General features: G+C 39.0%; 2 protein-coding genes across 7 annotated transcripts in view; one reads left to right on the plus strand and one right to left on the minus strand.

Moving 5' to 3' along the window:
• Positions 1 to 10,912, plus strand: part of GTF3C3 (general transcription factor IIIC subunit 3) — a 31,096-nt gene extending 20,184 nt beyond the window's left edge. The window contains exons 14-18 of the mRNA XM_088828649.1: positions 779 to 1,016; positions 1,576 to 1,766; positions 5,632 to 5,756; positions 7,872 to 8,024; positions 9,397 to 10,912. Coding sequence (XP_088684775.1) covers positions 779 to 1,016; positions 1,576 to 1,766; positions 5,632 to 5,756; positions 7,872 to 8,024; positions 9,397 to 9,519 — 830 coding nt within the window. The 3' untranslated portion in view covers positions 9,520 to 10,912. The remainder of the gene's footprint in view (positions 1 to 778; positions 1,017 to 1,575; positions 1,767 to 5,631; positions 5,757 to 7,871; positions 8,025 to 9,396) is intronic.
• Positions 10,913 to 19,282: 8,370 nt separating this feature from the next.
• The window catches only part of CCDC150 (coiled-coil domain containing 150), a 97,634-nt gene continuing 91,419 nt past the window's right edge, over positions 19,283 to 25,497 (minus strand). Inside the window, exons 7-11 of one of the 6 annotated variants that reach the window (XM_088828673.1) lie at positions 25,218 to 25,286; positions 24,967 to 25,128; positions 24,213 to 24,299; positions 21,127 to 21,246; positions 19,283 to 20,845 (exon numbers count right to left, since the gene is read on the minus strand). In XM_088828673.1, coding sequence (XP_088684799.1) covers positions 20,732 to 20,845; positions 21,127 to 21,246; positions 24,213 to 24,299; positions 24,967 to 25,128; positions 25,218 to 25,286 — 552 coding nt within the window. In that variant the 3' untranslated portion in view covers positions 19,283 to 20,731. The remainder of the gene's footprint in view (positions 20,846 to 21,126; positions 21,247 to 24,212; positions 24,300 to 24,966; positions 25,129 to 25,217; positions 25,287 to 25,497) is intronic. The other 5 variants (XM_055398211.2, XM_088828669.1, XM_055398210.2 and 2 more) reach the window with 5 other exon arrangements.

The raw sequence follows: 25,497 nt of genomic DNA on the forward strand, positions 1-25,497 counted from the left end.
ATGGTTGCTTTTGATAACTTTCTTTTCTAAGTAATACCATAGTTGTTCAGTCACTCAGTTGTGTCCGACTCTGTGACCCCGTGGACTTCAGAACGTCAGGCCTCTCTGTCATTTACTTTCTCCTGGAGTTTCCTCAAACTTGTCCATTGAGTCGATGATGCCATCCAACTAATTAATACCATAGTGATCATCTTTATGCCTATAGATTTATCTGTATTTCTCAGTAGTTGTTTATGATAGATTCTCAGAAAGAGAATTATTGAATTGAAGGTGGTAAAAAAAAAATTTATGGCTTTTGGTATTTCTCATGGGCTGTAAAAGGAAGGCTTTTTATAGACAATTAAGGAAGAGAAGATTAAGTATGAATTTGAAATCCTTTGTTTAGTAATCATTTGAGTGCCTTGTGTGTGCACACTCCCATATCTGACCTCAGTCATGGAAAGCACCCTTGCTTTGCTCTGAAGGTGCATATATCCAAGCTAGCACTGAAAAACACAAATGATGTAGCTGGACTTTACCGAGGATGAATCAGAAGTGAGGATTACCTGGGACTGCAGATTGTTTGTTAGGTAGAGCAGAGGGAGTCATGTTGAGGAGTGAAAAGAAGCAGTCCCTCCTTCTCGTCATTGTCAGAAGAATGTTAGCAAGAATTCAGTCCTATAGGGCCATGGTTATTCAACTTAATTTAACTTTAGGCTAGATCATGTTAATTTTCTTTTGGATACTTCTACTTGTGGAAATATAGTATCCTAACTGATCTTCATTGGTCTCATTTTAGCAATATTTGCCGTACTCACGAGTGTCTTGACAAAAGATGACTGGTGGAACCTCCTTTTGAAGGCCATATACTCCTTATGTGACCTATCCCGGTTCCAGGAGGCTGAGTTACTTGTTGATTCTTCATTGGAATACTGCTCATTTTATGAAGACAGGCCAAAACGCAAAGAGCTAGAATACTTTGGTCTCTCTGCTGCAATTCTGGACAAAAATTTCAGAAAGGCATACAACTATATCAGGTGATTTTCCAATGACTTATTTTAATTAGATTCTTTGATGGAGCATGTATATTTACTTTGACTTAATTTTACATGCTTAAGATTCAGTAAGCTGTCTAACGCTTGCTTACAGATTAATTTGGTCCATTGGTGGTTCTTGGAAGCAGTATAAAAGAGCAAACACTCCCATAAGAGGTTTACTTAAACCTACCTTTGTGCCTCAGTCTCCCATTTTTTATGGTAAAACAGGCATTTCATCATAATATTACCACCTCATAGGTTATTGTGAGAGTTGTGAGTTGTCCAGTGTCTGATGTGCATTATTATTCAGTGTTCATTGTACTGCAGCTGTGGGTGGGCTGGGAGAGAAAAGATAAAACTTAAACCTCTTGATTCTGTTTTTTTGGTTTAAAAGTTTGTTGAAAAGCAGAAACAAGATGAAGAAACACTACATACCCCTTATTGGGGGTGGTGAATTTCAGTGTTGATGGGACAGCACTGAAGGGTTTCAGTCTTAAAAATCAAGAAGTTTTTTCTCTGTACACTATTTTTTACCCTCATTCTCTTTTTACAATTTTAGAATAATGGTAATGGAAAATGTCAATAAACCCCAGCTCTGGAACATCTTCAATCAAGTTACCATGCATTCCCAAGAAGTACGACATCATCGTTTTTGTCTCCGTTTAATGCTGAAAAACCCAGATAATCATGCCCTGTGTGTCTTAAATGGACACAATGCATTCGTATCTGGTAGTTTTAAACATGCACTTGGTGAGTGTCCTGGCACATGACTTTGTCTCCCTCTCTCTGCTTTCATTTCTGTATCTCTGAAATGGAGATAACCTTGTAGATTATTGTGAAAATTAAATGAGTTAATATAAAGTACTTAAAATAATGTCTAGTACATATTCTAAATGGTTTTAAGTATTCACAGTAATTATAATAAATATTTATTTTTCTTGTGATGCTTTGGTTTCAAAAGGCTAAAGTTAGTCTTTAAAGTAGGTCTTTGAAGTAGGACTTTAAAGTGTGACTTCAGCTTGTTTGTTCCCAAAATAATTTTCATTAGTTATGGATGCTTTGCTAAATGATTTTAATTTGCTATAGTATAAAAAGGGACTTAAGATTTTTTGATAGTTTATTCCTTTAGGAGACAAGTCTTTTTTTTTTTTTTTTCTTGCCTTGATTTATTTTTTTACGTATACATATATCTGTTCTTTTTCAAATTCTTTTCCCATTTAGGTTATTATAGAATATTGAGTAGAGTTCCCTGTGCTATACAATACGTCCCTATTGGTTATCTATTTCAAGTATAGTAGTGTGTATGTCAATCCCAAATTCACGATTTATCCCCACCACCACCACCTTTCTGCCTTGGTAACCATGTTTGCTTTTAGAGTCTGTGAGTCTGTTTGTTTTGTAAATACATTCATTTCTATCTTTTTTTTTTAGATTCTGCATGTAAGTGATATCATATGGTATTTGTCTTTGTCTGACTTACTTCGCTTAGTATGATAATCCCTAGGTCCACCCATGTTGCAGCAAATGGCATTATTTCATTCTTTTTAATGGCTGAGTAATTTTAATGCAGAGTTCCAAAGAATAGCAAGGAGAGATAAGAAAGCCTTATTCAGCGATCAATGCAAAGAAATAAAGGAAAACAACAGACTAGGAAAAACAAGAGATCTCTTCAAGAAAATTAGAGTTTCCAAGGGAACATTTCATGCAAAGATGGGCTTGATAAAGGACAGAAATGGTATGGACCTAACAGAAGCAGAAGATATTAAGAAGAGGTGGCAAGAATACACAGAAGAACTGTACAAAAAGATCTTCATGACCAAGATAATCACGATGGCGTGATCACTGACCTAGAGCCAGACATCTTGGAATGTGAAGCCAAGTGGGCCTTAGAAAGCATCACTGTGAACAAAGCTAGTGGAGGTGATGGAATTCCAGTGGAGCTATTTCAAATCCTGAAAGATGATGCTGTGAAAGTGCTGCACTCAATATGCCAGCAAATTTGGAAAACTCAGCAGTGGCCACAGGACTGGAAAAGGTCAGTCTTCATTCCAATCCCAAAGAAAGGCAATGCCAAAGAATGCTCAAACTACTGCACAATTGCACTCATCTCACACGCTAGTAAAGTCATGCTCAAAATTCTCCAAGCCAGGCTTCAGCAATACGTGAACTGTGAACTTCCAGATGTTCAAGCAGGTTTTAGAAAAGGCAGAGGCACCAAATCGCCAACATCCGCTGGATCATGGAGAAAGAAAGAGAGTCCCAGAAAAACATCTATTTCTGTTTCATTGACTATGCCAAAGCCTTTGACTGTGTGGATCAAAATAAACTGTGGAACATTCTGAAAGAGATGGGAATACCAGACCACCTGACCTGCCTCTTGAGAAACCTGTATGCAGGTTAGGAAGCAACACTTAGAACTGGACATGGAACAACAGACTGGTTCCAAATAGGAAAAGGAGTACATCAAGGTTGTATATTGTCACCCTGCTTATTTAACTTATATGTAGAGTACATCATGAAGAACGCTGGGCTGGAAGAAGCACAAGCTGGAATCAAGATTGCCAGGAGAAATATCAATAACCTCAGATATGCAGATGACACCACCCTTATGGCAGAAAGTGAAGAGGAACTAAAAAGCCTCTTGATGAAGTGAAAGAGGAGAATGAAAAGGTTGGCTTAAAGCTCAACATTCAGAAAACAAAGATCATGGCATCTGGTCCCATCACTTCATGGGAAATAGATGGGGAAACAGTGGAAACAGTGTCAGACTTTATATTTTTGGGCTCCAAAATCACTGTGGATGCTGATTGCAGCCATGAAATTAAAAGACACTTACTCCTTGGAAGGAAAATTATGACCAACCTAGATAGTATATTAAAAAGCAGAGACATTACTTTGCTAACAAAGGTCCATCTAGTCAAGGCTATGGTTTTTCCAGTGGTCATGTATAGATGTGAGTTGGACTGTGAAGAAGGCTGATTGCCGAAGAATTGATGCTTTTGCACTGGGAAAGATTGGGGGCGGGAGGAGAAGGGGACGACAGAGAATGAGATGGCTGGATGGCGTCACCGACTCAAGGGACATGAGTTTGAGTGAACTCCGGGAGCTGGTGATGGACAGGGAGGCCTGGCATGCTGTGATTCATGGGGTCGCAAGGAGTTGGACACGACTGAGCGACTGAACTGAACTGAACTGAATATTCCATTGTATATATGTACCAGATCTTTTTCATCCATTCATCTGTCAGTGGACATTTAGGTTGCTACCATGTCTTGGTTATATGAATGTGTATGTACCTTTTCAAACCATGTTTTTCTCTGGATATGTGCCCGGGAGTGGGATTGCTGGATCATATGTTAGTTCTATTTTTAGTTTTTTTAAGGAACCTCCATACTGTTCTCTATAGTGGCTGAACAAATTTAATTGCTACCAACAGTGAAGGGGAGTTCCCTTTTCTTTTTTGATGATGGCCATTCTGACTAGTGTGAGACAAGTCTTTATAATTCTTATTAATAATTAAACAGAGGAAAAATTCATTATCCATTTATAGGAAATTTCTGTAATAAGGAACCAGGAGGAAGCAAGTAGAAAAATACTTAACCAAAAGTTTAAACTAAAAATGAGGTATGTATCTCCTGCTGCTGGCAATAAAATATATTGCCAGATTCACTTCTGAGTATACTGTGATTTTGGCTGTTTAATGCTTTAATGTTTCTTGTGTATGGTTGCTGTTTTTATAGTTGTTCAGCCAGTAATTTCGAACATCAGATGTTGAAGCTTTTCTGCACTGTGTATACTTTTTCGGAATTATTAGTTTAATATTAAGAAAACTATACATAAAAGAGATTAAAATAGAAAGTCCAAATGGCAGTCTACCATTTGTGCTGCTAAGGAGACTTTACAGTGCTGTTCCTTCTGGAATAGAAGTTTTCTTATCTATATGATAAATTATAGATCATTCCTTTACAAGAAAAATTTGCTAAAATTCCTCTATCTCATACAGTTAGGCTTTTGACATGAGATAATTGTTTATATAGACTACATGGAATTCATAAAACCCTGAATTTTTATCTTGTTATTAGATACATTTAGCTCTTCTCAGGAAAAACAGTTGCTACGTTTGAGACATTAATACCCATAAACTTAAAAAACAAAACTATTTCTCTTTTTGTCACCTCCATGATGCATCACATGAGCATCTGTAAGACAGGTCTCAGTTAATTTTATGAAAAAATTCACCAACAGACACATTCCCCCATTAGTTTTTTAAAATATTTGAGGTCATAAAATAGATTTATGATCACAGTTATTCAATTGTTTATTTTCGAAGTACTACTCTACTTGGAAATGTCTAACTGTACCTTAAAAAAAGTTACTTTTGTACTCAGTTTTAATCGTCATAGTCAAAATATGTTGATGGGTAAATCCTTCTCTTTTTGTTATATATTTTAAAATTCCTATTAGTATGCATCTGATTGATATTTTGGAATATAACCTTTGTGTCTGTTAAAGTGATAGTAATATTTGTTTACCTTAAACTATATTTGAGTAAGTGTTGAAGAAGTAAGGAATTATGTTTTTGTCCTGTCATCTAACATCACTATTCATTTTTCAGGACAGTATGTGCAGGCCTTTCGCACCCATCCCCAGGAACCTCTCTATAACCTCTGTATAGGCCTGACCTTTATTCACATGGCATCCCAGAAGTATGTATTAAAGAGACATGCTCTTATTGTACAGGTAATTCATTTGGATTCCTCATTACTTGATTTTATGTTCTTTAAAAATGAATATACTTAATGCTTTTATTACCCTGCTTCAAAAGTAGTACCTGCTTAGTGCACCTGTTGGAAGTATCCATTCCTGTGTTCAGCACTCATGGATCACCATATAGGAGTACTCCCGGCCAAGACTTACACAGCCATGTGGAAAGGGTGCACAGCCAGATCAGAAGAGAAGGCTTAGGCAGAATCTTAGGGAATCCCGTGCAGGCTTTCTTGTATTCTGGAGCCTCAGAGGCTTCCAGCCTTCCAGGTCCTAAAGAGTTTTTAAATTAGTTTTTAAAAATAATATAGACATACAATAATGTATGGATACGTGCCTGTGTGACTCTTTTAAAGTCTTAGTTCGTAAAGCAATTTGCATTACCTTTTTGTTTTTTTGTTTACCTTCTTACCATAGCTTGTCTCCTCTAGTGAAAATATAAACTCCAAGAGATCAGAGATCTGGTCTGTCTCGTTCACCCCTGTATCCTCAACACTTTTGCTTTTATTTCAGTTTTTATGTTTGATGCATGTATATACCTGTTTTTTAAGTAATTAGGGAAGGAAAGTAAATGTTCTTTCTTAGATTTTTGTCTTTGAATTTCTCACTTTTAAACACGTGGATTTGATTCTTCTGAGATTAATAGCTTGTCTGCTATTACTTAATAGAGAACCATGTTTTTCAGTAGAACTCATATTCATGTACTCAAATGGATTCATCATGCAGAAAATATGACTTGTTTATTGAGCACACTTTTTATTACTAGAAGGCATTAATTCTAACAAATTCCTTAATTTTTATTATTTATTAATTTATGAAGAAAAATTTGTGACCATTTATTACATACCCGATCACCCAGGGAATAATTACATTTTATTTTTTATACATAAAAATTTGTTGATTTAATTCTCAGGTAATATATTTGCTTAATTGCTTACATCAGTTACTTGCATCTTGCAATTTGTAGCTTTCTGTGCATGGTAGAATTTGAAGTTGCATTTGAAAGGGAAAGTGAATACAGGAAGAAGTGAAGAAGCAAGTTGCTTATTTGGATGCTGTGACACACAGGGAGCCTGCTTCATTATAGCTATGCTCTGAAATAATCAGTTTCCCCATAAAGCGATTGAGTCAGAAGCTTTCAGAGGGGGAAAAAAGAAAATCAAGTTTTTTAACATTAAGAAGTTACTAATTTTCTGAGAGGTATATAAAAGGTACCATTTAACCAGAAAGGTCAGATATACTCAAGTGAGTTTGTTTCTGAGGATGCACCTTTCTAAATTATCATGGTAAGAACTTGGAGTTTATATTTTGGTCAAGCTTTTAGACATGTATCTCAAATCTAAAATTTTACTAGCCTCTAATGCCACAAATGGAGAAGACAATGGCAAGCCACTCCAGTACTCTTGTCTAGAAAATCCCATGGATGGAGGAGCCTGGTGGGCTGCAGTCCTTGGGGTCGCTGGGGGTCGGACACGACTGGGTGACTTCACTTTCACTTTTCACTTTCACACATTGGAGAAGGAAATGGCAACCCACTCCAGTGCTCTTGCCTGGAGAATCCCAGGGACGGGGGAGCCTGGTGGGCTTCCGTCTATGGGGTCACACAGAGTCGGACACGACTGAAGTGACGCAGCAGCAGCAGCAGTAGCACTGCCACAAAAACCAACTTGAAACCGTAAATATATATTCTCTGTTTTAGATTATGGGTCTTTGATAGCTAGTTGTAACATTTGGCTTTATCTTCTGTGAATTTTTTGTCTTTAGTTTAAAAAAAATACACCTTCGGAAGAAATCTGGACTATCTTATGATATGACACTGTACCACAGATATATAGGGTGAGACTATCTTTTAGGGTGAGACTATCTTTTAGGGTGAGACTGTCTTAAAAAAAAAATTGGGGGACTTCCCTGGTGGTTCATTGGTTAAGACTCTGCACTTCTAATGTAGTGGATGCAGGTTCAATCCCTGACTGGGGAACTAAAATCCCACATGCTGCACAGTGTAGCCAAAGATAGAAAATTGTATTCCTGCCCCTGCACGTGTTTGTCAAATGACTGAACTGTTGAATTATTATCTTTTCTCTTTGGTAGGGCTTTTCCTTTCTTAATCGATACCTCAGTTTACGTGGGCCTTGCCAGGAGACATTCTACAACTTGGGCCGTGCCCTTCACCAACTGGGGCTGCATCATCTTGCAATCCACTATTATCAGAAGGCCCTGGAGCTCCCTCCGCTTATGGTAGAGGTACTGTATGATTTACTTTAAAAAACTGAGGAGACACTTCATTTCATCTATCGATAAGTTGCAGTTAGCTCACTATTGTGGTCCAGAAACAGTGAAATTAATCATAGCTTATATATTAAAATGTATTCTCCCCTTATTGAATGCACTTATTTAATTATGTTCAGCAGCAAGTAATTGTTTGACATCCTGGCCTACTGACCTAATCAGCAATCATGTGGACACATATGACTTGTGGTTATGACCATTTCGGTTATCCTAAGATAGCTCCTGTGGTTTACAGGTGTGAGCTGGTAGACAGGAAGCCTGAGTATTGAGTTCTGTAGCCATTATTCATTTTCAAGTTCAGAAGTGTAGCTAACATACTTCTTTATAGAGATTAAAGATCAGTATAAATGTAGTTTTAAGTTAATGTAATATAGGATGAAGTGTTGCCAATACTATGATAATCTGTTTAAAGCCTAATTTCTGAAGGAAAGTATGTTATCATTGTTGTTTTTAAAGCTGCACTCATAGTCCCCCAGTCCCTCACAACTCTTTTCTATTAACCCTTGTTCAACTTTAGTCATTAAGCAAATGAATACCTACTCTTATAGTTATGCTGATGAAATACATATACTGTTGTGTTCTTAACTTCATAAATAATTTATGTATTGCTCCTTAAGCTTTATAGGGCAACATTTTTCATTGATGCAGATGTTCTTAGTTGACTCCAAAATTTTGTGTGGTAAAGAATAGGAACATAGATCTAATCTACTCCATTGAGGTCATTGCTTGGGTTATTTAAGTAGGAAAAAAAAAGTAATAACACCCATAAGGTAGTCATTATAATAAGTTTGGTGTATTTGCTCCTAGACCTATGTTTTATATGCCTGTTATATAGTATATTTTTTTTCTCATCTGGTCATTTGTGTTATGATTTTTTTTTCTACATGCAGAAGTTTTACATTTTTTATGAAGTCATGTCAGTGTTTCTAGTTCCTACTTTTCCTATTTATTATACTTAAAAGGGCTTTTCCTACCAAGGTTATATTATTATTCAACTGTATTTTTTCTTTTATGGTTTCATTTTTTTTACTCTTAAATCCTAATTCATCCAGTGTTTATTCTGCTATGTCTTGTGGATGAAACTTTTTTTCTTTAACTTATTGGTTAGACATTTAAAAATATTTGATGAAACAGTTACTATAACAATTAACTGAAATCAGCATTACCTGATAAAAATGTATATTCAAGGTATATGCCTAGTTTTATAATTTCTTTTAGTAATATGAATTTTAATAGTTTTTTGAACACTTGCAAAAGCTGTTTATTTTCCTTAAAATTGTCCTGGTTGTCAGTTTGAAATATACTCATTTTTGTATTTTCCCCCTAGGGTATAGAAATTGACCAGATAGACTTACGAAGAGATATTGCCTACAACTTGTCTCTCATATATCAGAACAGCGGGAATACTGGAATGGCTCAGAAACTTTTATTTACTTACTGTTCTATATAAAGCCCCTCAGCTGGGGAAGGAGCTTGGGAAGCTGCTGTGCACGGACCAGTATTTTCTGTCTCAGGGCTTATTATTAACCCCAAGATGGACATAACTTCACAATTATCTGTGTTTCATTTTTAATATATGATAATTATCTTTTGATAGATTTGCAAAATTATCACTCCTGCAAGAATTTTGTATTGTTCTGTCATTTTCCTTTACCAATTTTTTGTAAGTTGTCCCCCAAACTGAAGTGGACATTATTAGCTATTGAACCAGCATGGAGTTGAATACACTACTTTTTTTCCACACCATTTATTCATTTGTGTGTGTATGTAATGTGTGAAAGTCGCTCAGTTGTGTCCGACTCTTTGCTACCCCATGGACTGTCCATGGAATTCTCCAGGCCAGAATACTGGAGTGGGTAGCCTTTCCCTTCTCCAGGGGATCTTTACTACATATTAAACACCTGCTGTATACCAGGCACTGTAATAGGTGTGTTTGGAATACACAGTAGTAAGGGAGATGTTACCTCTCAATACAGTTCTTTAAATACAGACCTTGAGCATATGTTTATTTGAAAGGAATATTCATATGTATTTCTACATACATCATTGTTGTCAGCCATCCATTTCTTAGTGCCCTGTTATCACCAGTAGTCTTTGAGATATACAGAAAAGGAGGTTGCTTAGTAAAACAAATTGGGACTCTGCTATCAGTACAATTATGTAATTCACTTCGCTCCTTGGAAAATTATTTTAAATGGTTATGTGGTGGGAAGACAAGTAATTGAGCTAATCTTTTATTTTTCATATGCATGTATCTTAGTTATAAAGACAGGCCTGGGGGGCTGGGCTTAATTCATAGCAACCTGTTGTAATGCAATTTTTTTTTTTAAAATGCATTTTCAGTGTTTGGCTTTCTGACCAAAAGAAAAAAAGAGAACTAGATACGGTAACATGAACTGGTTTCCATTTTAAGATCACTAGGAATGTAGGAAGACTAGGGAATTTTATGTATGAAATAAAGTATTGCTGATGAAGTAGAAGCAGATTAAAAGCCTTTTACGTATCTCAAATATTGTATATTATTGGATCTAAGATAATAGTATTTGTTAGACATACTGTTGATTTAATAATAGCTTTTTAGAGTTTCTTTTTAGGAAGAAACAAATGCTATAGTAAATGTCCATGTGGATTTTAAGTCCCAGTCCAATTGTGGGTGGAAAACAAGTGTGAGACTTAGGATGAAAGAAGTACAGGGTGCTTTAAGAATTCTTACCGCTATTTACACTGTATACATAATTTTGTAGTTGAGAAGCAGAATTTGTATGTAATAAGTAAATGTATGGTACTCTGCGTGTGTGTGTGTATGTGTATATATAGAATTTAAATAAACTTTATTTTTGTAATTACTTGTTTCATATGTTTATATATATTTATTTCATGCCATTTTCAGGTAATGATAAAGCTGACTGATAGAGTGCTCAGATAGATTTGTGACTTGGAATCCTTGTGGAGTTCTCTGTGTTCAGAGTTTCTCTCTTGAATTAAACTCACTGTGCTGTAACTCCAGTGTCTGCTGATTAGCCTTGGAAGACACAGTAAATCTCCCTAGTAGTCAAACAAGGGGAAAAAGCTGGTAATTGCATGAGCTGGTTTATCATTTGAGACTGTAACTACCCTTGGCTGAGTGTTCTCACTCTGCTGCTGTATTCTAAGTACGGTGGAGGATATTTTAGATACCTTAACTATGATTCTCTCAGAGAATCACCTGTAAAGTAGATGTTATTGTTGTACTTATTATCATCCCAGTTTTATTTATGAGAGGTTAAAGAGCATGCTGAAGATCACTAGCAAGCTACTCCTTGCTCAGAGTTGTTCCTTTAGAGGAACGCATTTCCTGCAGTTCAGAGTAACAACATAAAAAATGAGCATAAGTTTACTTTAGAAAGAAAAGGAGACAGGCAGTTAATTTCTCTATCCTTCAGGCCTTCTATTTTTTTTTTTTAACTAAAAAGAGTTTTTGTTTTCTTTTTTTAATTTAATATTATTTATAATGTTGTGTCAGGTGTATAGAAAAGTGATTCAGTTATACATACATTCATTCTTCTTCAGATTCTTTTTCCAATAGGTTATTACAGAATGGAGTAGTTTCCTGTTCCATACAGCAGGTCCTCGTTGACTGTCTTATATATTGTTCAGTTGCCAGGTCGTGTCCAGCTCTTTATAACCCCGTGATTGAAGCATGCCAGGCCACACTGTTCCTCACTGTCTCCCGGAGTTTGCCTAAGTTCACATCCATTGAGTCGGTGATGCTATCCAACCTCTCATCCTCTGCTGCCCTTTCTACTCCTTTTGCCTTCAGTCTTTCCCAGCATCAAGGTCTTTTCCAATGAGTCGGCTCTTTGCATCAGGTGGCCAGAGTATTGGAGCTTCAACTTGGGCATTAGTCCTTCCAGTGAGTATTCAGGGTTAATTTCCTTTTAGGATTGACTGGTTTATTCTCACTGCTGTCCAAGGGAGTCTCAAGAGTCTTCTCCAGCACAACAATTCAAAGCATCAACTCTTTGGCATTCAGCCTTCTTTATGGTTCGGCTCTCACATCCATACATGACTACTGGAAAAACCATAGCTTTGACTAGATGGACCTTTGTTGGCATAGTGATGTCTTTGCTTTTTAATATGCTGGCTAGGTTTGTCATAGCTTTCCTTCCAAAAAGCAAGTGTCTTCCAATTTCATGACTGCAGTCACCATCCGCAATGATTTGGAGCCCAAGAAGAGAAAATCTGTCACTGCTTCTACTTTTTCCCCTTCTAATTTCCATAAAATGATGGGACCAGATGCTGTGATCTTAGTGTTTTAATACTGAATTTCAAGCCAGCTTTTTCACTCTTCTCTTTCACCCTCATCACGAAGTTCTTTAATTCCTCTTCACTTTCTGCCATTAGTGTTACCATCTGCATATCTGAGGTTGCTGATCTTTCTCCTGGCAATCTTGATTCCAGCCTGGCATTTTGCATGATGTACTCTGCATATAAATTAAAAACAGGGTGACAATATATAGCCTTGTACTCCTTTCCCAGTTTTGAACCAGTCAGTTGTTCCATGTCTGGTACTAACTGTTGTTTCTTGACCCTCATACAGGTTTCTCAGGTGACAGGTAAGATGGTCTGGTATTCTCATTTCTTTAAGAATTTTCCGCAGTTTGTTGTGATCCACAGTCAAAGGCTTTTACATAGTCAGTGAAGCAGAAGTAGATGTTTCTCTGAAATTCCCTTGCTTTCTCTGTGATTCAGCCAATTTTGGCAGTTTGATCTCTGGTGCCTCTGCCTTTTCTGGAAGTTCTCAATTCAACGATTGCTGAAGCCTAGCTTGAAGGATTTTGAGCATAACCTTTCTAGCATGAGAATTGAGTGCAACTGTCTGGTAGTTTGAACATCCTTTGGCATAGCTCCTCTTTGGGATTGGAATGAAAACTGACCTTTTGCTGTCCTGTGACCACTGCTGAGTTTTCCAAATTTGCTGGCATATTGAGTGCAGCACTTTCACAGCATCATCTTTTAAGATTTGAAATAGCTCAACTGGAATTCCATAACCTCCACTAGCTTTGTTCGTAGTGATACTTCCTGAGGCCAACTTGACTTCACATTCCAGGATGTCTGGCTCTAAGTGAGTGATCACACCATCGTGGTTATCTGGGTCATTAAGATCTTTTTTGTATTATTCTGTGTATTCTTGCCATCTCTTAAAACTCTGCTTCTTCTGTTAGGTCCATACTGTTTCTGTCCTTTATTGTGCCTATCTTTGCCTGGAATGTTCCCTTGATACCTCTAATTTTCTTGAAGAGATCTCTAGTCTTTCCCATTCTGCTGTTTCCCTCTATTTCTTTGTATTGATCGCTGAGGAAGGCTTTCTTACCTCTCCTTTGGAACGCTGCATTCAGGTGGATCTGTCTTTCCCTTTCTCCATTTCCTTTCGTTTCTCTTTCCTCAGCTATTTGTAAATGTTTCCTCAGACAACCACTTTGCCTTTTTGCATTTTTTGTCCTTGGGATAGTTTTGATCACCGTCTCCTGTACAGTGTTACAAACCTCGTCCATAATTCTTCAGGCATAAGAATTAACAGGTGAGGTGGGGCTAGAAACTGGTGAAGCGGTTGTAAATCTGTTAAGAAGCTGTTAAATTTTCCTAGTTGCCATGTTCACCTGGAGTAGGTTCCACTTCACCCGTGCCCTGCAGAACACCAGTGGTTTATTTTCTGGAGCTGTTGAATGAGGATCACGGATTCGGGAATACCAGGCATAGCCAAAGGCAGAGTGTTACATTGAAAGCAGGAGATTAAACCAAAGTCTGCACACCTAACAGTGATATTAAACTCCCAGAAAACTGGCAACAAAGTTAACATCCTCCAAGCAGTGGATTAGAGAAAATCCTCTCAAAAATCCTAGAAAAAAGGCCTGTATAGTCTCAGCTGCGGCCTCCACCAGTGGACACACCCCTCCCACTTTGACTGAGCCCCAGTCATCTCGGAGGTACCTTGCTATTCATCTGAACAGGCAGCTAATGATCATTAGCCATTTGAGAAAAGCCTCTGAAGTGAGAGGCATTCATATAAACAAACGGGTGGGGGACTGAGGGAACTCAGGGAATGGAACCAGTGTAGGAAGTAGCGAGATACAGAAAATGTAATTAATATCCTCAGATGGAAGAATATTTATATGTGAAGAGCAAATGCTATAAAAAGCAATATTCACATAATAAAATAAAATGTAACTTCCAGAATTACTGCCATGAAAGGGTTGGGGAAAAATAGAATTTTAAAAAGATAAAAGGAAAAATTGAAGAGATGATTTCAGATGAGAAAATTAAAAGCCATAGAACAGTCTAAACTACAAGTTCTTTGTGGCAGTTACCAGATCTTACAAATTCATTTATATTTCAAAGTGTGTGATTGCTTGATTTATAATCATTTCAGTAGGAGGAACAATGATATTTTATATGCAGTAGATGGCAGTACATTCTATAAATTGGGAATTGTATTTCATCTTTTCATTGTCTTAATACAAGTATGCCAGCTTTTAACATTTTTCCTCCAAAATAAGCTTAACTATTTTTTGTTAGAGGAGAAAAACTGTCAATATCCCTCTCAACGTTTGGGCTACCATATCCCAAAAGCTTTGTCCCTTTGCACTGCTCTCCATCAGCATGGAGAGGACAGCTGGAGCCCTGTGTTTCTTGCTGCCCAATTTTTGCTGCCCTGAGCAAAAGAATGTCTAGGAACTGTCAAAGCTACACACATCATACAAGATATATTTTTTTCTGTTTTTTGAATTCAAGCAAACCAGGATCAGAGTGAGAATTAGCAACACCAGTTGGCATTTTAGTAAAGACACTCAAATGTCCTTCTATTTAGAAAATGGCCTTCAAGCAAGCGAAGAAAGAGAAAGCTGATTAACGATATCTCCACTCAGGGGCCCACAGCTTTGCCGAGTCAGCCCTGGAATAGCCAGTTCTAAGGATGTGAGTTGTTGCCTCTTTCTAGAGCTATGTAGTGGTGTAGACTAATTTCAGTTTCTAGTTTCAGAGGAGTTTGAATGCAGCCAAACAAGCGTTTCTTATGTAGGCCCACATGCATAGCTACAGGCAGTTGAAAGAGGTATTTTTCTAACAAACGCTTTGCATAATTAGTTCTGCCTTGTTTGGACAGAGATGCTTTGATAAGTTTATGGGTGAGGCGCTTCTTCCTCCATTTCAGGTGTTCCTCTTCAGGGATTAGAGGAGGAGAAAAGTAGTGATTCTGACCACTAGAGGGAGCACGGTATTCACAGACCTTCCCCAAATCTGGAGAACTCTGGGCTGGAGCCTGGTGAATTAGCAGGGCAGGCTTTGGGTAGGCCAGAGAATCCAGAACCGCTGTGTGCCCTACAAACAGTGCCATTTATAGTGTGCTGTGACGTGGAAAAGGTGTGAAAACACTGCTTTCGTGTCATTCTCAAGGCACAGATTAAAACCAGCTTTGGGTGAGTGAAGAATGGTTCACATTGACTTTTTATTGCCAGCAGATTATCAAAATGTAAAAATATCATGATAATTTCACCAGTGTTAAATGACAGGACACAAAAAACTGTAGAAAATTTTTAAAGAGATGGGAATACTAGACCACCTGACCTGCCTCCTGAGAAATCTGTATGCAGGTTAAGAAGCAACAGCTAGAAGTGGACATGAAACAACAGACTGGTTCCAAATTGGGAAAGGAGTGTGTCAAGGCTGTATATTGTCACCCTGCTTATTTAACTTATATGCAGAGTACATCATGAGAAACGCTGGACTGGATGAAGCACAAGCTGGAATCAAGATTGCCAGGAGAAATATCAATAACCTCAGCTATGCAGGTGACACCACCCTTATGGCAGAAAGAAGAAGAACTAAAGACTCTTGATGAAAGTAAAAGAGGAGAGTGAAAAAGTTGGCTTAAAACTCAAATTCAGAAAGCTAAGATCATGGCATCCGGTCCCATGACTTCATGGCAAATAGATGGGGAAACAATGCAAACAGTGACAGACTTGATTTTCCTGGGCTCCAAAGTCACTGCAGATGGTAATTGCAGCCATGAAATTAAAGATGCTTACTCTGGAAGAAAAGCTATGACCAAGCTAGACAGCATATTACAAAGCAGAGACATTACTTTGCTAACAAAGGTCCATCTAGTCAAATCTATGGTTTTTCCAGTGGTCATGTATGGATATGAGAGTTGGTCTAAAAAGAAAGCTGGGCACCAAAGAACTAATGCTTTTGAACTGTGGTGTTGGAGAAGACTCTTGAGAGTCCCTTGGACTGCAAGGACCAACCAGTCCATCCTAAAGGAGATCAGTCCTGGGTGTTCATTGGAAGGACTGATGTTGAAGCTGAAACTCCAATACTTTGGCCACCTGATGCAAAGAGCTGACTCGTTTGAAAAGACCCTGATGCTGGGTAAGATTGAGGGCAGGAGGAGAAGGGGGAGATGGTTGGATGGCATCACCGACTCAATGGACACGGGTTTGGGTGGACTCCAGGAGCTGGTGATGGACAGGGAGGCCTGGCGTGCTGTGGTTCACGGGGTCACAAAGAGTCAGACACAACTGAGCTACTGAACTGAACTGACCCAGTCTTGAAGGAGTGGCCTTGTGTAGAGATGAACCTTATTGTACAGTCCATCCCCAACTTTTCATTGTCTCTCCATCCTTTGTGACTGTCCACACAGCCTATTTTAATTGTTCCCAGTAGTTGAATGTGTCAAGACCTGTCCTTGTTCTGAAGGGACATATGTCAGCCAGCACCTAGATTGAGGCAGATTTGGAAGCCAGACCTTTAGGCAGCAACTTTTGAAGCAGGCAGATATATACAGTCCTCTGGAACTGTGATCTGGAGGGGTCCCCTGGGCAACAGTTGCAAATATCAAGGCTCCAGAGGAGTGTATTATCTCCTTTTCTGGGAGTGAGGCAGAGGAAGAGAGCATAGATGGTGTCCTCTTGCCTATATTTCTTGAGAACACCTCCACATGGTTCTAAACAGATGCTATACCTGAATCCCGGCCAGAGCTCCAGGGCAAGTGGATACCTGCTTTGCTGAAAGACCAGGGGTGTGTTTCAGTCTTCTGTCTGTGCAGTGCCCTTCAGCAGCAGTCTGCCAAGAATCATCCTTTCAACTGCTACAGTTCCGTGGAACCCAGGAATGTGAGTCCCTGTGGCTACCAGAGCCAGGTAATTAAGGGGTGTTCCCCATGGTAGCCACAAAAAAACAAGGCACCAGAGATAAAAACCAGGGGCACTGGACATGTGTAAGGGCTCCTCTTCAAGATATACTGGCATTTTGGAGTGTGCAGAGGGAGAACATGAAGGTAGTGCCTGCCGTCTGCAGTCTCCAGGAAAGGTTTACAGTCAGCCCTTGGTGTGTTTTTAATGAGAAGCTTTGCACACCCCACCCCCACCCCAATGCTTGCTGTCAATGATGATAAGCTTTTAGGCCTCTTTCTCAGGAAGACTGAGCTCCTGGATCTGTTAGCTCTTGCTGTGCTCTAAGCATAGCTGTTTTTCTCCTGGTTGTAGTTCTGTAGGACCCATGAGTGTAAGCCACTGTGGCCACCTGAACCAGGCAATGCAGAGGTGTTCCTGGTAGCAGCTGCAAAAATCAGGGCACCAGACAAGTATATAAGCTGCTTTCTGGAAGATAACCAGCAAACTGGAATGAGGCGGGGGGAGAGCACAGAACTGTGCCCACCAGCTCCCTTCCTCACGAGTACGTCCTAGAAGTGTACCAGACCAGAAGCCTGCTGCTCAGGCCAGAGCTCCTGCACGAGCAAATTGGCCCCTTTTTCAGAAAGACCATGAATATGTTTAAGCTGTCTGCCTTTGCAGTGCCCTCGGATGGTAAAAGCTGTCTCTGACTGTTATAGCCCTCTAGGACCTAGGAATGCAAGCTCCTAGGCCTCCAAAGCCAAGTGATGTTCCAAAGGGCATCCCATGGCCATCAGCAACTAAAACCAGGTGCCAGATGCATATAAAATCTCCCCTCTGAGAGATACTGACACTCTGGAGCACAGCAGAGAGAGAGAAGGCACAAAGATGGCGCCTACTAAGAAGAAAAAAGATATAGGGTAGAGATAAAAAGATGGCACCACTAGATTTAGCAAGGTTAAAGTTTTAGTGAAGATGATGCTCCCCAGTTGGAGGGTAGTGATGACACTTGCTGAGGGGTGAGAAAAAAGGCACCCACTGGGTTTAGCAAGGCAGAGGAGGAGTGTGAAAGGGAGCCCATTACCCTCCATCCCTGGAGAGTATTCCAGCATGTCCCATCTCTCTGGTGAATGCTCTAAGATTAGCAATGGGATTTCTTTCCCGTGAAGTCTGGGTGCTTTTCGGCTCCGTGACAAGTGAGTTTAGAGCCATTTCTCAGATTGCTGCAGCTCTTTGGGTCTCATGGACATGAGCCCTGTTGGATTTCAAAGTCAGGAGTCTTGGAGGCTCATCTCACACGTGCAAGTCTTAAAAGTTGGGATGCCTTTTTGGGCTACAAACCCTTTGCTCCTCAGGAAGCAGTTCAGTTCAGTTCAGTTGCTCAGTCATGTCCAATTCTTTGTGACCCATGGACTGCACCATGCCAGGCTTTCCTGTCCACCACCAACTATTGGAGCTTACTCAAACTCATGTCATCAAGTTGGTGATACCATCCAACCAATTCATCCTCTGTCATAATAGAAGGTAGTATGTACAATAGACACTCTTCAAGTATTATAGAAACACTTTAAAAATATCATAGAAATACTTTAACAAATCATCACACTAAACAGGCAGTTTTAACTATAAAACTGACTAGAAATGATCACCAATCTAATTCTTCTCTCTTGTTCTGGATGAGGATGTTAGTATTCTTGGCAAGTATCGTAACACTCAGGGATAATGTATTTACAACCCATTAAGGCTGATCATCTCTCTTGTGCAGTAATTGGGACCTTACTCCTATGCAGAATTAGGGACCATGGTTTTCAGTGCCATCCCAGGACCAAGGTTAATTGTTCTGTGGGGCTCCTAGGCTGTTTTAAGATTGACTCCCCAATACCATCAAATTGACTAGTGTTCGACTCTTGTGACCCCATGGACTTGTAGCCTGCCAGGCTCCTTTGTCCATGGAATTCTTCAGGCAAGAATACTGGAGTGGGCAGCCATTCCCTTCTCCAGGGGATCTTCCCGACCCAGGGATCGAACCCAGGTCTCCTGCATCGCAGGCAGATTTTTTTACCGTCTGAGCCACCAGGGAAGCCCCATACTTATAGAATCCAAAGAGATAAACACCAGAGGAGTTCGACAACTTGAGGGTTTTATCAGCTGCCCATTCATGCAGATACAGAAACGGACACACTCCAATAAACTTGCCTCTGAATGTCAGTTAATCAACAATGGTCTTACCCAAGTAACTACACTTCTACATATGATGTCAATCCACTTAAGCTTCTGAAAGTCTTCCAGTGCTTGAACTCCCTGCTTCCTTAAAATCCTATATAAGATCAGAGGCTGGCTCTGATCTGGGAGGACTCTGTTTGACCAACATAGCTCTTCCCTACCACAGTAAAACAAATCCAGCAGTAAATTCAGCTGTTTTTTTATATCAGCTATGGAATGGTAGGCTCATCAACCTCTGAGTTTTATATTTGATATTCTCTCCAGTTTCATAATTGGTCATTTGATTTATTATGCTGCTGCTACTAAGTCACTTCAGTCGTGTCCGACTCTGTGCGACCCCATAGATGGAAGCCCACCAGGCTCCCCTGTCCCTGGGATTCTCCAGGCAATAACACTGGAGTGGGTTGCCATTTCCTTCTCCAATGCATGAAAGTGAAAAGTGAAAGGGAAGTTGCTCAGTCGTGTCCGACTCTTAGTGACTCCATGGACTGCAGCCTACCAGGCTCCGCAGTCCATGGGATTTTCCAGGCAAGAGTACTGGAGTGGGGTGCCATTATTATGATTTCTTATTTATTAGCAGCAGCTGTCATTACTTGAACATCAATTAAGTGAGGCATTATGCCCGCTAGTTACATATTTTAGAACCAGATTAACTAATCCACTACTCTATCTGAAATGAAAAGGTAAAGCTGAATTTATTGCTTACTGTATGGTAAGAGAGAGCTTGGCATAATCTCATGGAGCAGAATTCAGTAACTCTGTAAATGTAGAAGGAAGCTGCAAAGAAAATCTCTGAGATATCTTATATAGAAACAGAGACACGGTTTTATTAAAGGTGTGCTAGTAATTACCTCACATAGAACAATATATGTTTACTAGACAGTGGGAAAATTTTTACCTTTTTCCAGGTTACTGTATTTCCAGGGATTATCTACTAGATGTTAGACTAGAACATTTCACTGAAAGTATATCATCGGTACCTCATTAAATGCTTTTTAATGAAATTTACTTAGGAAAAACAGCCAAGTATCATGCAACATCATCTCCTATCATAAAACACATGAATATAAATTTATTGGGGGGAAAATAGGGAAAGGGACAAAAAAGATGGGATGGTTCTGAATTGATATTGAAGAATTCATAAAAGGATAAACTTAGGTCCAAAATCCTCAGCTCACATCATGTGCTGATGTGACTTCATGTTCTGATGACTGTGGAAACAGGCCAGCCTTACTTGCAATCAGGGTGATGAAGCTGTTCTAAGGTGAAGAAGCTGCTCTGTCAAGGACATCACTTTCTCTCTAGTTCAGAGTGGCACTTCTTAGGCACAAGTCTATTCTGTTTATTCTCCCATCGATGCAGAGCAGACTGGTTTGACATGCTGTTGTGCCTTTTATCTTGGTCCTGTTGGAAAGAACACACACCCCAAACTGTTCAAAACAACTGCAGAGCTGAGGACCTATTTTGTCTTTATGAAGATCATTTTTTTCCCATCAATATAGGTGGTTCTAATCTAGACAGCATGGGAGAAGTAGAACTTTCAAGAAAGAAATTCAGTTCACTGGTTTTCTAAGCAGTACTGTAAAGAAATCTACAAATTAGTGGAGCAAGTAGCTGGATGAAGAGAGAACTTGTGTAATCAGAAATCTGAGAAGGAACAAATCCAGAATTGCTTAAGATTCTACCTCTTTCCGCCACCTGTCTTCCCGGGGAAGCCTCTGCAACCGGTTTTTGGTCAGTTCAAGTTGTAGACCGTCAAATCTGCACTTAAACCAGCGGTGAGCTTCTTCCAGGTTAGCTGTTATCTGAATGTACAAATGTTATTAAAAATTACAATAAAGAAACAGTTGTAAGTTTCTTTGTGTACTAGTTTGACTCTTTTTACACTGTAAATCTTTATTTCCCCCCACAATTAGCAAGTGGGTTTCACATTAGTGTGAAAGTTTTCTTACTATAGCCAGTTTGAGAGACTTTTTACCTAGATATTAAAGACTCACATTCTGTCTGATTGCATGGTCTTTGCAACCTATTTGCATGTACACATCCTCCTATAGATGAGAGAATAATTTTTGAATGAGGAGTTAAAGAACGCATGCAGCCTTGCATTAACAAAATATTGTTAATATTTTCTGGATGTGAAGTGAGGTGAGAGAGGACTCAAGGTAGGCATGAAAGTGTCAGATGGCACTGAAAATTAATGTGGTGGTTTGAACCACATTCTGAATTTGAGTTCTGTTCTCTAAGACTAAATACTTCTCCAGAGTCCCTAAACTATAAAGACTAGATTTTTTCTGCTGTGTTTTATGAAAGTAATAGAATAAATCAGTAAGAACACTGGAGTAGCTTAGTGTAAATTGTACTCTTTATTTCCTTTATCAAAATATTTTATACTTTAGCCCCTAAGCACAAACTTCCAAATTATCTTTGTCAGACTTGAAAACAGTCCCTCTAATAATCTGCCTTTGAAGATGATCTGGAATCAGTTTCATTTACTTGACAAATATCTGAGTGCCTATATGTGCCTGGCACTCCACCAAGTATTTGGGATATTCTAATATTTTGAACATGGAGCCAACAGGCTTTTATATAAAGGCTGCTTCAAAATGGCTCTACAACATATCCTCTAGAATAAAAAGTAAAATGACTGACTTCCGTCTCTTGATTATTTATGTTTCATGGACAGCATTTTCATATTTTGACTCAGTTCTCAGAGAGTAGTATATTTCTCTCTTGCTTGAGAAGGCAAATTTGAGAGCAGAGGCTTCCTCTGGCTTGTTCACCCTCTAATCTCCATCACCTAGCACAGCCATGTAACAGGTCCTCAAATCTGTGCTATTATGTACCTGTCTCATATTAACCAGGGCACAGTGTGGGTAAGATAAGAAAACAGAGCTCCCCTTGTCATTAATTCTTAGAAAGCCACAAAGCTAAGTGTTTTCCAGTCTGTGCATCCTGATGGTAGACACCTGTCCCACGTAAACGAAACCCCACTTTTCTCCGGCACTCTATCAGAAGTGGTGGGAAAGATACTTGTAATGGCATCATACATTATATCTCCTCTTGTATGGTGAATGAGAAGGGAGCTAATGTATATTCAAACTTACTCTGAGCCATCTATCAGAGTAACAGTGGTAGGTAACAACTTCCTATTACAGATGTGGTAACTGATGAGTTAATGTAAATGTAACATAACTTAGGCATAGTGTCACAGTTGGCAAACTCACAATAGGAGTCCATGATCCGTTTAATATACCATTCTGAAAGTCATACTTTCATGTAACTTAATGGCTATAAAAGGGACAAGCTGGCAGCAATGTCACTGTGCTACCTTTAGCCAAAGACTCTCTTCCCTTATCTGGATAATGAGGGGTGGTCGTGGTAGACTAATGATTTTGAAGATCTTTTCCAGTTCTAAAAAGGGTAGGATTTTACAAATAGCTCCTATAAATCAACAACAAAAAACCCAACTGAAAAGTGGGTTTTTGTTTTGTAAATAGACATTTCTGTAAAGAAGACATCACAGATGGCCAGGAGGCACATGAAAAGATGCACAATATTGCTAATTATTAGAGAAATGCAAATCAAAATGACAAGAAGATACTCCGTCACACTGGCCAGAATGGCCATCATTAAAAAGTCTATAAATAACAAATCCTGGTGAGGGTGTGGAGAGAAGTGAACCCCCTTACACTGTTCATGGGAATGCATACTGGTGCAGCCACTACGGAAACAGTATGCAGGTTGCTGAAAAAACTAGTTACCATATGACCCAGCAATCCTACTCCTGGGCATAGAGCTGGAAAAAACTACAATTCCAAATGATACATGCACCCCTACGGTCATAGCAGCACTATTCACAAGAGCCAAGACATGAAAACAACCTAAATGTCCACTGATAGCCGAACAGATAAAGAAGATACAGTACATATACACAATGGAGTAGTACTCATCCGTAAGAAAGAATGAAATAATGCCATTGGCAGCAACACAGATGGACCTAGAGATTATCATACCAAGCGAAGTCAGTCAGAAAGAAAAAAACCGCGTACGTTAGCACTTATATATGGAACTTAAAATATGACAGAAATGAACATATCTATGAAACAGACTCACAGACATAAAGAACAAATTTGTGGTTACCAAGGGGGAAGGGCGTGGGGGAGGGAAGGATGCAGAGTTCGGGATTAGCAGATACAAACCAGTACACATAGGATAGATAAACAACAGGGTCCTACTGTACAGCACAGAGAACTCTAGTCAATATCCTGTGATAAATCACAATGAAAAAGAATGTATGTGTAACTGAAGCACTCTGCTACATAGCAGAAATTAACACAATGTTATAAATCAGCTATATTTCAATGAAATATGTTTTTAAATGTATGATTTTAAATACCTTCAAAAAGGCCTATTTAAGAGAAATCAATTTCACAAAGTAGTAAGGTCTACTTTATATTCCTAGTTATTGGTGAAAAAGTGTTTCTAGTTTTATTAGCTCATGTTAAACAATAATCACTAAAATTCAAACACATGCTGGTCTTCTCTTATATCTAGTGGTAGGAACTTGGACTATCAAGTTAATATCAGTATTTCAGTATTTATGATCTCTCATCAAGACACAGAATCTTAATCTAAAACTATTCTTTAAAACATGTTAGAGGTGATAGTGAGTAAGGTATTGGTTCTTGCCTTTTGCACTTCTGACAACTGTGTTAATGGAGGATTTTACAGAGACTTTTGTGTTTCAGGGTCATTCGTGTGTCTAGCTCACCTGCTCTGATTCCACACTGGCTTCTTTCAGCTTATTCTCTGTTGCCTCTTTACATTTCCTTAGGTGTCTGATAGTTTCTTCCAATTCCTGAAAATGTGATACAAAGATTTTTACAAACTCCCAATGTGCTATACATGGGAGAAAAACCTTCAATACTGTAATAAAAGACAAACCAAATTATGAAAGTATGCTGGGATACTTTCTAATTCCAGGTGCTACTAGGCTAGAAGCTAAAAACTTGTTTTCAGTTTAACCGACTGTATACACATTTGTACATGATGACAGATTTTGATTTACTGATTCTCCTGAGGAAAGGCGATTAACATTTCTTTCTAGAACTGAGGGAATAATATTCGTAGCAGACAATCTCTGTTGGAAGGCAAGAGCTTGATGCTCTCCTGAAGTCCCTTTTCAGGAATAAAATATGCTTTTCATTAGGTTGGGAATAGGCAAAAGTCCTATAATGGCAACAGACAGATAGATCTGAGCTACGGCTAAGAACCAAGGAGTCAAAAGTTCCCGAACAGAAGTCTTACTCAGTAACTAGTACTTTGCATATGTGAGCCTTAGCTCTTCTTTAAAAATGAGGTTTTTTTTTTTACACTGAAAATGACAATGAGGTGTTAGCTAAGATGAACAATTTATAAATTTGTGTTCTTCTCTAGAGCCTAGAAAAGCAATATGCCCTAATGCTGGGTTCAGCACATGGCATTTGCTGGTCATCTCTGAGAGGAGTCCTAGGAAGCCTTTTCACCTGGCACCGATTCTCCAGCTCCTGCCTCAGCTTCCGCTCGGCCTCAAGGCGCAGCTCTTGCTGTTTATTCCGTGCTGAGGTGTCATACTGGCTCCTGGCCAACAGCTGCATCTCCTTCTGCAGGTTAGTCATTTCAGATACAAATTTCTGGATACTCAGTGACTGTAGGGCACAAAGAGGGAGACGGTTGGCAAACATGCCCAAGTTTGGGATTTTACATGAATGGTAAACAGTGTGTGGAAATCATCTACCTGTTCGTAGTTTTTTTTCTGATACTGATCCTTAATTAGCTCCATTTGCCTCAATTCTGTTTCTATTTGCTGAAAGTAAATGTGGAAATAACACAGAAAGACAGTGAGTGGAAAAACTGGCTTTTTTTGCCTATAGGATGACAGAAAGAATCCTATATGAGACACAGTTATCAGTTCTTGCTGGGCTCTTCTTCCATCCAGCCCACTGACCCCAACAGAGCCAAATCCTATATAATCACTGTGGGGGAGACAGCTGGGAACCAGGATGGGACACTGGCAG

The sequence above is a fragment of the Moschus berezovskii genome, chromosome 2 (assembly GCF_049115385.1).
Source record: "Moschus berezovskii isolate FMDL1 chromosome 2, NW_MosBer_1.0, whole genome shotgun sequence".
In the NCBI taxonomy this organism is placed as follows: domain Eukaryota; kingdom Metazoa; phylum Chordata; class Mammalia; order Artiodactyla; family Moschidae; genus Moschus; species Moschus berezovskii.